Source organism: Haliaeetus albicilla, chromosome 11 (genome assembly GCF_947461875.1).
Source record: "Haliaeetus albicilla chromosome 11, bHalAlb1.1, whole genome shotgun sequence".
Lineage (NCBI taxonomy): Eukaryota > Metazoa > Chordata > Aves > Accipitriformes > Accipitridae > Haliaeetus > Haliaeetus albicilla.
The window spans coordinates 17,327,617-17,339,147 of record NC_091493.1 but is presented as its reverse complement, the minus strand read 5'-3'; the positions used below and the strand labels follow the sequence as shown (position 1 = coordinate 17,339,147).

The 11,531-nt window shown below is 46.1% G+C and overlaps 1 protein-coding gene across 2 annotated transcripts in view; it reads left to right on the top strand.

Annotated features, from left to right (window-relative positions):
• The first annotated feature begins 6 nt into the window (after nucleotides 1-6).
• ADK (adenosine kinase) overlaps nucleotides 7-11,531 on the top strand; it is a 298,584-nt gene continuing 287,059 nt past the window's right edge. Inside the window, exon 1 of one of the 2 annotated variants that reach the window (XM_069796300.1) lies at nucleotides 7-131. In XM_069796300.1, coding sequence (XP_069652401.1) covers nucleotides 76-131 — 56 coding nt within the window. In that variant the 5' untranslated portion in view covers nucleotides 7-75. Of the gene's footprint in view, nucleotides 132-9,038; nucleotides 9,192-11,531 lie in introns of those variants that run through there. The other variant, XM_069796301.1, reaches the window with a different exon arrangement.

The window sequence follows — 11,531 nt, the reverse complement described above, 5'->3', positions numbered from 1 at the left end:
GGTCGGCGGGGCGGGGCGGGCTGGGGCTGGCGGGCCGAGGCGAGCGGAGCGCGCCGCACGCCGCCCAGGGCGAAGATGGCAGCGGGGGAGCCGCAAGCCAAGAAGCTCAAGCTGGAGCAAAAGCAACTGAGGTAACGGGCGGCGGAGAGGGGCTCTTCTTCACCAAGAAGCCCCAGCGGATAGCGGAGGGTCGCTGGGTGCCGCCGGTGCTGCCCCCGGTGGAGGACGAGACACGTGCCGCCGCGGTGCGCGGCCAAAGTCACGGCGGGAGGGTCCCGCCGCGCCGCGCTGGGCTCGGCCGGGCTGGACGCGGTGTGGTGCGGTGCGGGCGGCCCCGCCGCGGGACCGCACTCCCCTCCCAGCGGCGCCGGGCGCACGTGGAGGCGGGCGGCGGGGCCATGCCGCTGCGCTGCCGCGGCGCCCCTGCTCCTGCCGCCGCCGTCCTGGCGGCCACCCCCCGCCCCCCCGCGGGCACCGGTGCCCGGCCCCGGTGTTTGCCCGGGGGCGCCGCCGGGCTGGACGCCCCGCAGCCGGGGCGGCGGCGGCGGGCGGGAGCGCTGGTGCCGTGGCGGGGGGAGGGGGGGGCGCGCGGTCCGAGCCGAGCCGCGGGGGGCGCGGGGCCCTCGCGTTGCCTTGGGGTCGGTTAGTGCGAATGAGCTGCCGAGCACCTGGACGGAGTGGCGCGGTGAAAGGGAGCACTGCCTGCAGCTACGGCTCCCGGTATTGAAACACAGCTTGGGTTGTCACCCAGCGTTCCTCGTCTTTGAAAAGAGCCTCCGAAAGCCCCCAGTAGTACCCTTGAGGGGGTCTCGCTGTCCCCCTTAGACAGGAACTTAGTTATCTGAAAATCCTCGTTAACAGATAACGTTTTCTTCAGGACACGTGGAATATTTTTAAACGATTTCATACTGAAATAGTCTGTGCCATTTGCTATACTTCCTTATTTGTGTGATCACTCTATAGTGTCACTGACTGAATCCCATGTGACTGATGGCCTGCACCGAAACAAGTAATTTATTTTTAAATGTCACAGCAGAAAAAATATAAGGCTTCTCAGTGCAGGAAGCACGGTCAGAACGAGTACTGAGAGCGCTATAGCAGAGCTTTTGTTGGTGCAGTTTCTGGTTTGTTTTCTTGGGATCATTCAGACACGAATATAATTGTAAGACAGCTGATCTCCTTTCAGGTATTCAGTGTAGGAAGAGGATTAATGACATCAGGCTTGAAAGGTCCAAAATTACCATGGCGATAACTGATAACTTGCTCAAATATAGCGTAAAAGAGATGGTCTTTAGTACTGAGGTGAGGACAGTCCCTTTCGGTACTGATGTCCTTACTGAAAGAACTAATCCTATTAAATTTGTCAAAGTCAGGGTACTTGCTTCTTTGGCAGCTGAGTGACTTCTGAAGTCTAATAATAGTTGACAAGCTCAGTTGCAGATAGTGGAAGAGGAAAAATGTAACTGAGCTCTGAAAGCAAATAAATGGCAGGCAGCAGTGTAAGGTTGTAATTAAAAACCAACAGTATTTCCATGGGCCTTAAAGCAAGGTGGGGCAAGAAACTGGCAATTGCAGTGTTTCTATTTATAAAGCTTATTAGAGGAAACTGCATTTTATCTGCTTTGAGCATAAATGTGAAAGCTCAAAAATTTGAGGAAGTTATTGGAGTACTTGAGTTAAAAACGTAAGGGAGTTTACAATGGAATGGAAGGCCATGGTGACATGTTCTGACAATAACTGATTAAACTGAAAATAATATTTTTTGTAAGGTATGATAGATAAAACATGAGGAATGTTGTTAGAACTTCTCTACTCTAATTCTGTTTCAAGTTATTTCAGTACGAAGTGTAAACTAGACTCCAGCTCTGTTTCGTAAGAGGAGAAATGTCATAATTAACTGGTGATCAGATAAAGTTAATGTGTGCTGTGGGCCACAGGTTGGACTCATGAAGTGGGTGAGGTGGTTGGACTAGATTTTGCAGACCTCTGCACATGTTTGAACATAGCAGCAAGAACGTGTTTGGCTGAGTGCTGCTGTGGGACTTTGTCCTGTGTTAAAAGCCAGTACAGAAGGTACCAGAATGGTTGAGGTTCCTTGCCTTTGTTGTATTTGTACCGAGGTTCGGTTATTAATGCAATGCACTGTTACATATGCTCAGGAGTATCGGAAACAGTTAACCTACAGATTGGAAAAGATGTGAAAAATCACTTGAAAATTCTGGGAAATAATAATGTCATATTAGTTATACCAAGAATTAGAGGAGAATTCCTTGTTCTCAGCATCTAGAGCTGAGACTCTCCAGCCTCTTCAGAAGACCATATCTAATGGACTCAACAAGGATGGTCTTGTACATCATTTATTCTCCCATGTGATATGACCCTGAATCTTTCCTGTGGCTACCACGAAAGCTATTTTAATATAAAAAATGACATAAAAAATTTACATTCCACTCTGTAATATAAGCTTTACCTTGTCAACAATAACAAACGTTTCCTTCCCCTATATTTTTTTTTCATCAATTTCTCTCTCAAAGTGGCATCAGGGAGATTTCATGGATACACTTTTTTTTTTTTTTTTGGTACCTTTTGATCCTTTCAGGCAACGGAAAGCAAATATTGCTCCCTCATGAGGTAGGCAAAGCTGACCGGGTTCAGCTAAAGTTGTTTGAAAGCAATATAGGATGGCCAGCTTTTGCCACCCAGTGAGCAGAACACAAAGCCTGAGACCCAAACTAGTGTTCCCAGCTCAACAATGTGTTGTGCTGACGTTAATCTGCTGGGCAGCAGGTTTTGCATTGTCTTTATTGACGGGTGCAAATCCCCGCTAAAACCAACGGGCTTTAGGCAAGGCCGTTAATGCCTGCTGCGTTGTTTCAGGCTTCTGACTACATCTCTGCTGTGTGAAATAAAATATCATTGTGTGTGTAAACTGTACTGTTTGAACAGAAAATAGGCTTGCAAAACTGCAAATGGCTTGTCACTGAGTGGTAGCATCAGCTTACTAGAAACATCATGAGGCGTTACTTTAGAGGAGAATTACTAAGGATTTGTGTCCTTTTATGTTTGGTTTGGTTTTATCTTGAAGTCTGTGAAAACCACAACCAGATTTCTGTTAGACTGGTACAGTTATGAAAGAATTTGGATATTCTCTGGAGAAATGTTTGAGCTTAAATATACATGACTCTCTAGAAATATGCATGCGTGCAGAAGAAAAAAAAATTAACAAACTTGTGAATCCTCTGCTGTGAAGTCCCCTCTGCTGCATTATGGCCTTCTGGCCATTCTGCAGCTGCTGTATTGATTGAATAGTCATGGTGTAGCTGGCTGTTTGGACAAATCAGTTTATCTAACGTGAAGACAATGTAAGCATTGAATTTGACAAATACTTTATACTAAAAGTACAAAGTACAATATTCTTGTTCTTCTGTTACTATTAGACATCTTTTCCTTTTCAGAATAAATTACCAAACACTCTGTGGGTAATTGTTATCAAAAGCAGCCCTTTGTCATTACTGTTCCACTAGATTTTAGGCAGCTTGATATTGGTGACTGTAAAAAATATTGCTAATTTCATGCATTTTTCATTTTCTTAATAAGCTGGCATTTAATTTAGCTCATTCCTTCATCAGCTTTTTACAAATGAAAGAAGATTCTGAACATTTTAAATTAGCTGTGACAAAGCTTTCAGTTAGAATTCAGTAAATAATTTTTCTTTCTCTTTTATCATTCCTGGTGCTTTTTTTTTTAATTTCACCTCGCTCCCCATTTGTATTCATTTCAGTTTCTGTTTTCATGGTTTATACTTTTCTCGCTTTCTAATTTCTCATATCTGCAAATATGGGTAACTTTTTCCATCTCAGTACTCTAAATGGCCTTTTAGTGCAAAGAAAGATCTGAAACTCAAGCACCTTGCTGTGTTTGCTCCCAGAAGAATAAAAGCAATAGGCTTTTTCTTCAGATGGATATTTAGACCTCTGTAGAAAGCAAACAAATACTTTGAAGACACTAGCAACAGACTTTGCTAATTCTGCTTTATTTAGGACGTAATAGCAGCAACCTTACCTTCAAAGTTGTGTTGACAGAAATATGCCCAAAACTGGAATGATTTGCAGCATGGAAAATACCTTGCTCTTACTGTTCAGGTGCCCATTTCCATTGTTCAGATATGTAACACTCAAATTACTGTTTAGATTGACATGTGTCTTCACCTGGCCTTTGATGTAATCCTGTTGGATTTCTCAGTGTGTGTCGTATTTCCACAGTTTTGTGTTCCTGTATTGGAGAAGCTTGTTACGGTGTTTTCATCCTTTTAGTTAAAGTAATTCCTTGCTTTATGGGAAGGAGAGTGTAACCTGAGGAAAGAGGAGGTCGTGGGAAGGCTCTTTCTGCTCTGGACCTCGAGCATGGCTGGTGTCTCTCTTTTGCTACTGATGTTACCTGCAGCCCACCTGGCGAGAAGAGTCATACTGACAAACAACGATAGTTTAGTTCTAATAGTCTTTGCTGATATCCCACAGAAACATATGCCTCTGACTTAGTGTGCTGCCTCCCTGCAGTCAACAGGACTAGTCTTGTCCCTAGAGCTGCTTGCATGCTTGATTACCTGTGGGAGGCGAGCCAGTGCAAATATGTCTATTTCATCATGAATCTTGAAGTTTCTGTGAATTTTTCTGAGACTTGCAAGTTCCTTCTTTTTCAGCTAATGAAACAGCTTGTGTAGAATTACTCATCTAATTGGATCTACTAATATTACTTATAAACAGACAAGGAGGATGCCCGGAAAGCAGACTTGAGTGAATGTAGTACTAGTTGAATATGGTGTCAATGCAATAGTGTGAAATGTGGTTTCTGTAGAACACCACCGTGGCTTATTCTGTTGTTGCTGAGGTGTATTTCATGTGGAAATGTTTGAAGTAAAACTCTGGCTTGTGATTCAAGGTTGTGATATTGGATTTGAGGAGTTACTTACACAGGCACGGTACACAAATATTTCACAAAACCAGTTTCAGAAACAGGGAATGGGTTGCTATGTAAAGGTCATTAATTAGTATTTGCTGACAATGTATCGGAAAACCTTATCTTCTTGAAAAAAGTCAATTGAACTTGCAAATACAATGTGAACACTATGTTTTCTGAAGGCTGTTCATTTTTTATTTACATAAATTGCTTCTTAAATAATTTCAATTTACATACTAATATTATTTATATAATAAATATCAAAGCATTTTGTGTGAAGGAGAGAAGCCTCTGGGTATTACTCAGAATTCAGTGAAGGGAAAGGGATTTCTTTTTCCATTTTGAACTGTAATCATTTCTGTAATGATTGTTTGACCACAGTCAAAGCTGTTCCACGCTTGAAGGATATGGTAACATAAAGCTACTTGCTGGCTTTATGCTACCTTGGGATTTCATTTACAGTGAAATATTTTTGTGGTTTTTTTTTTTTTCCTTGTACATTCAGTGGTACAAAGCAGTTGTAACTGTCTCAAGGGCTAGGCTATTTGACTGGAATAAGATAGAAAAAAAAGTATAGCTGTCTGCAATATGATGAAGACTTAGCAGATTTATAGACTTTTCCTTTGCTCTTACAGCTGTATGGTCTGTGAAGCTACAGTAAAAGAAATGGGATTATGCTATGGAATTTTAAAATAGTGAAAGAAATTTCTTAATACTTTGCTAGTAGATCCATACAAGATAAAAATACTTCTTATTTTATGTTGCAAAATATTAAATTCTCTCTGTAGAAAAGTTTTCAAAACAACCACTGTTCTAGTAGAAAATACATGCATGGTCTGCAAAACACTGTTATTGAAGGAGAATTTTGGACTTCCTGCTTGGTAGTCCTGTTTTATAATGTCTGCTGAGGCTATTACATAAAAGACCATCCTTCTCTCTTGCAAAGATAGAAGAGTGGGCAGCTTATCTAAGATTAACCTTAGTTTTGTACTTTGAAGAAATTGAGTGAAATATGGGGGTTAATGGAGAACTTTTTGTTTATGTATGGTAAACTGGGCAATTCATACCAAATGTTTGTGGTGTAAAACATAACACATTAGTCCAAGGCTAAGGCCTAGATTGTCTATATCTTGGCTACACAAGTTACAAATGTATAAAATGTATAGTTTCATGGATTACTTCAATAAAGTGCAATTTTAAAAATTCTTGCATGCTTACCTGTTGTTATATCAGGTAGGGGTGGAGTTAATTTTTAATTCATACTGTGCTTGAAAGGAAGCGTTTTAGTGAAATCACCTGAGGAGTAATTGTTCATTATATGTAGAGGAACTCACATGGTCTGTATAGTAACAGAGGCAGTTGAGAGAAATTGTGGCTAGACCCTGTCAGGTATTATGTATTTTCAGGTGCAAAAGCTGTGAATTCTGTATTTCTCTTAGAAATTTCTGAAGCCAAAACACATGTGAAGGCACAGATCAGCTGCCCCATGCAAGCAGAGCAAGTTTGGAAGGTGTTAGGGAGGCTGAACAAACTCAGGCTGGCTGCTTAGCACATATGTGATGTGACTGTGAGTTGCATTTGTGGCACAAGCATCATAAAGTTAATCTATGAATGACCCTAAGCGACAAATGACCATTTTTCCAGGGATACCCTGCTTGCTATTGCTCCACTTATGTGTCAGGAAGTCTAGAAGTTCCCTGGCAAATAACAAAAAAACCCCATAGTGGTAGGTGATGCCTTGAAGATGTCAGTAAGTGTAGAACCTGTGGGTATGTGATAGTACAAGCAAGATGATTGGGCACTTTGGAGTAGTTCAAAGTTTATAAAGTGCTATTGACAAATGCTGCTGAGGTATCGTACGTGTTATTTCATAAAAGGCTGTTTAATTTTTTAGAAAAACACCCTTTTGATCCTATCTTGCTGAACTGGTAAAAAGTTAGAAACATTTGATGGTACCTCCTCTGGACTCTGGCTTAATATTCATAATATGCGGTTGTATGTTACAAATTACTATAAATATAGATCATGTTAATGTATTATATATATTTTCCTTTACATATTCTTATGTGCTTCTTAAAGCCAGGCAATTACTTATGAGGAAATCTACAACTTGATTTTTTTAAAACTAGATTTATTATTTAAAATACAGTGATGGGACCAAAAGACCAAGCTGTGTTACTACTATTGTTATGTTTGTCTGTGATGGGATTTCTGGCTGACACCCCCCCCCCCCCCCCCCTTTTCAGTTACAAAACAGAGGTTTGGCTATTAGGCACTGGAATTGTTAAACTAGGAATAATTTATTGTTCAGCATGGATCAGAGGATAGGAATAATTTATTGTTCAGCATGGATCAGAGGATATAGCCATTATATATCAAAATATACTATTTACATTTTATTAGAGTTCAAAATCCTTCTTCGGGATTTGGGGACCTGTTGTGCTGTGTGTTGCAACAGTAAGGGGGTGGATATGTTTCAGTTTGACTTTTCAAGACCCTTGATGCACTTGAATAACAAGAATTTTGTAAGCGGTGATTGATTTTTCAGTGTCCAGTTTAGAGAATCTAGGAAATTTGTCCTTCATCAGGTATTGAACATCAATATTCCTGTTATCTTCATGCGACACTCTAGGTCCTTGAGCATTATGAATTAATGAAATTTTGTCATCGTCTCTTCTGTGACAGCCAAAAATCAGAAACAGTTGAAAAGTTTGGCTCTAATTTTTCTGAGTACAATATTCCCATTTTGTAGATGGAGAGGAAGGGAAACTAAGGCTAATAACCACATGATTAGGAAGTTTTAAGTATTTAATTACAACTGACACAGCAATACTTAACAACGTGGGACTCACTTTTGGCGAAAACAACCTCTTCTGACATCAGTTTCATGAATCAGTGTTTCTGGTGCTGGTAAGTTAACAAAGTAAGTGCCAAATCTGCAGGGGGTAAGCAGTAACTTTGACAGTCAAATGAAGAGCAAGCGGGTAGAAAGAGCCAGAATAGGAACCTGGCCTTACCCATGCTTTTCCTTTCTGATAGGGCAGTTCTGCTTGAATGACAGGCGGACAAGAAACAGGTTAGGCAACGCAGGGCTGCCCTTTTTTTTTCCCTCGCAAAGGGCGGCAAACAGGCCCACGTCTTGTCCCTGTCTCCGCTCTTGCCCTCTGGCAGGTTGGAAAGATCAGAGTCGTGTCCGGTAGCCGCGTCCCACAGGTGCCTGCCAGCCGCTCTGGCGACTCGGGCATGCAGTAGATCTCCTCCCGGGAACTAGAGTGAGAGCCCGCATCCGCCGGGAGAGCCGGCCCTGCCCCGGCACCCGGTTGCGCGGGGACGTGGTCTGCGCTGGCCGTGGGTGCCGATGCCTGGCGGCGGCTGAGCAGGAAGGCTTCTCGGAAGGTCACCTGCGGCGGCGTGAGGGTCTGACCCGACACGCAAATAAAAAGAGTGGAAACGCGGTCTTGTCCCGTGTGTAACACTCGCGCGTCGGGGGAGGCGTCAGTCAGCGGCCGGGGCGGACGAGCGCTCCTGGGGGGCGGCGGCGGGCGGGAGCAGTCCCGGCCGGGGGGTGGTAGGGGTCCCCTTGGGAGCGCAGCAATTTCCACGGCCCCGGGCCAGCTGAGGGACGGCGGTGCCAGGGGCTCCGCTGGCCATCTTTAATGTGGGCAGCACGGCTGGAACTCCGCACCTCTTCGCTACCTTGATTAAACGTTTTTTTTTAATTAGCACTGGCGACCGTCACTGCCTCCTCGGGCTAGGGGAGGAAGGTGACAGCGGCAGGAGCAGGAGGAGGTGTACGGGAGGCGCGTGCTCTCTGCCCGTACCAAAGATGGCGGCCAGGGAGCCCGGGGCACCGGGTGGGCGGCGCCTCTCGGTACCGTGAGCTTCCGAACCGGGGCGCGGGGCCGGTCGCTAGCGCTCCGAGGCCGCCGCCGCCGCCTCCCGGGCCTCCTCGCGTCCCGCCGCCGCAGAGGGCCCGGGCCTCGGCCCGCCCCCGCCGGCCGCCCAGCCAATGGCGGGACGCGCGGGCGGGCGGGGCGGGGCGGGGGCGCGCGGGTGGGTCGGCCGAGCCGTGGCCGCCGGCTCAGTTGCGGCCGAGGCGGGCGGCGCACGGGGCGGTAGGCATAGTGGCCGCAGCTGCCGGCGGGCGCGGGGCGCAGAGGCGACGCCGCTGCCAGAGGCGTTCTGCCGCCGCCGCCGCCGCCGCCGGCCGGGCGGGGAGCCATGCCCACCCTCAGGTAACGCCGAGCCCCGACGCGGCTCCCGCAGCCCAGCCCGGCGCCCCGGGGGAAGGGGCGGCGGGTGCTGATGCGCTCCCGCTCGCGGGGCGGGGGAGCTCGGCGCGGTATTACGCCGGAGCTCGGCTCTTCCCTCGTTCTCCACCCGCGCAGTTAGGGTGCGGGGTAGCGCGGCTTCGTCCCCTCCCTTCCTCCGCCGCGAGTTGGTTTTGCGGCCGCACGCCCCCGCCCCGCGCCCTCAGGGCGAGGAGGGAGAGCCGTGCCGGTTCCCTCCCGGCCCCTCAGCCCGGCGGGGCGCGCGGAGTTTATTTCTGGCGGGCAGGTGGGCGCGCGCCGGCGTCGGTGGGCGCGCGCCGGCGTCGCCGACCGCCGCCAACGGTCGCCCCGGCTGGGGGCTCGCGGCGGAGCCGGGCGATGCCGCTCCTCAACGGCTCGTCCGTCCCGGCTAGCCCCGGCGCGGCCGGCCGTCCCTGCCCGGGCGGGAGCCCTGAGGAGCGACGCGCCGGGCTCCCGGACCGGGCGGCGGGCGGTGAAGCGCGGGGCGGCGTCCGGGGCACGGCCGGGGGTTTCGTGCGGCGTCGCTCTGCGGCGGTGCCGCTGTCAAAGATAGCGCCTGAGCGCGGGCGGCCACCTTCCGCGGCGGGGTCCCGCCCGTGGGGGTGGGAGGACGGATGTCGTGGGACTCCGGCAGCCGCCTTTGAACCTTAAAGCATCGCGGTAGCGTGCCGTGACTGGAACCTGGTTTTAAATGAAGCCCAAATAACGAGAACCAGGGTAATGATGACAGGCTAGGCTCTTAGCAGTCTCTTGGAGCTGCGGTGGTGTCAGTTTATCAGCGATAAATGGCGAACGACAAACCATTAACGTTCAGTGAAAGAAATTATTGTTAACAGTTTTGCCTCCTAAAACACTTCATCTTAAGATGGGGTGGTATTGTGAACTGGTAGCCTTCATCATGTAGTTATTTTGATCAGTCCTTCAGTTGCTAAAGAAATGCCTAAAATTACAGACTCTTAAGTTCAGTGATGATTCAAGGCAACTCTCCGATCTCCTCTCTCCACCCTCAAAACCTCGATGTATCAGATTTCACACTGTTTCTGACCAAGGAGTACAGATGGTAACTCTTTGAAATTGCAGTAGTATCTCACTATCGGAGCTGTATAAGGAGCTGGGTAGTGGTGGAACAGTTATTTTTTTTCTGCGGCAGCCTTGCTTACATAAGGCCAAGGCTTTTAGGCTTGGCTTCTAAGTTGGAACCTGTGAATGTGTCATTCTGGAAGACTCTGAAAGTTTCATAATGAATGAAATCTTCACTAAAGATACCTCTTTAAGTCAGTATGTCAACATGTAACTCCTTAGCCAAATATTGCGTTTACTTAATACCTAAGTAAGGAAAGCACATGAGCAGTCCTACAGGCTACTTGTATGTTTAAGGTCTATATGCTAAAGTGATTTGCTGATGAGTGACGCAAGGGAAATTGTCTGAACTCTGGAATCATGGAATAATAGTTCTGAGCTACTTTTAGTGTCAGACAAGTTATGGTTAACAGTAAATGTCATCTTATTCACTTACATTTATGTTGCATAGGTAAGTGGGATGAGAGAAGGATGTTCTTAGTCGAGAGCTTATAGCTATTGAAATGCTATGAATCTGGTACTATTGCTGTTTTGTTTTAACTACATGTATAAATGATTTTTGATAAATTGGAATCTTGTGTAATATGGGGTTTAACTACGGTCCTTTGTGACTGAAATGGATATGCTGAGAACAGGGTTAGAACATGCCTTGTTTGGCCTTACTTTTAAGGGCATAATCAAACCCTATAGAAATATTAACATTTTAGATCTTATGAAACCATACCTTATATTTGTAAATGGAAGACTAGGAAGGCTGTCATGCAACTGGGACACCCATATGTCTCAGCCATGTTTTATTAAGGCTTTCTGACTGTAAAATGTCTTAGCATAAGAATTTAATATTAAGTGTACATTACAGCTGCACAGCAGTATGGGGCTGTTATAAAGCAATAAAAAAGGTGAAATTTTCAACTTGGCTTCCTTTACTATTAGTTACTATTATGTAGATGAGATTTTTTTTTTCAGCAATTAGCAAGGAAAAAGTATGAAAAGTTTTTCAAGAAGTAATAGGATATCTTTTTTTTTTTAAGCAAGACATGCCAATGTCCAAAGGCTCATAATATTCCTCTGTCTCTGTGCCAGTAGCTAATAATATGCTTTCACTGATATTTTGATGTTGCACTTCCACTGAAGTTCACAGTAGCATGGGATGATAATAATATTGTATGATAAGTTAGATACAGTACTGCTAATCTTCAGCAG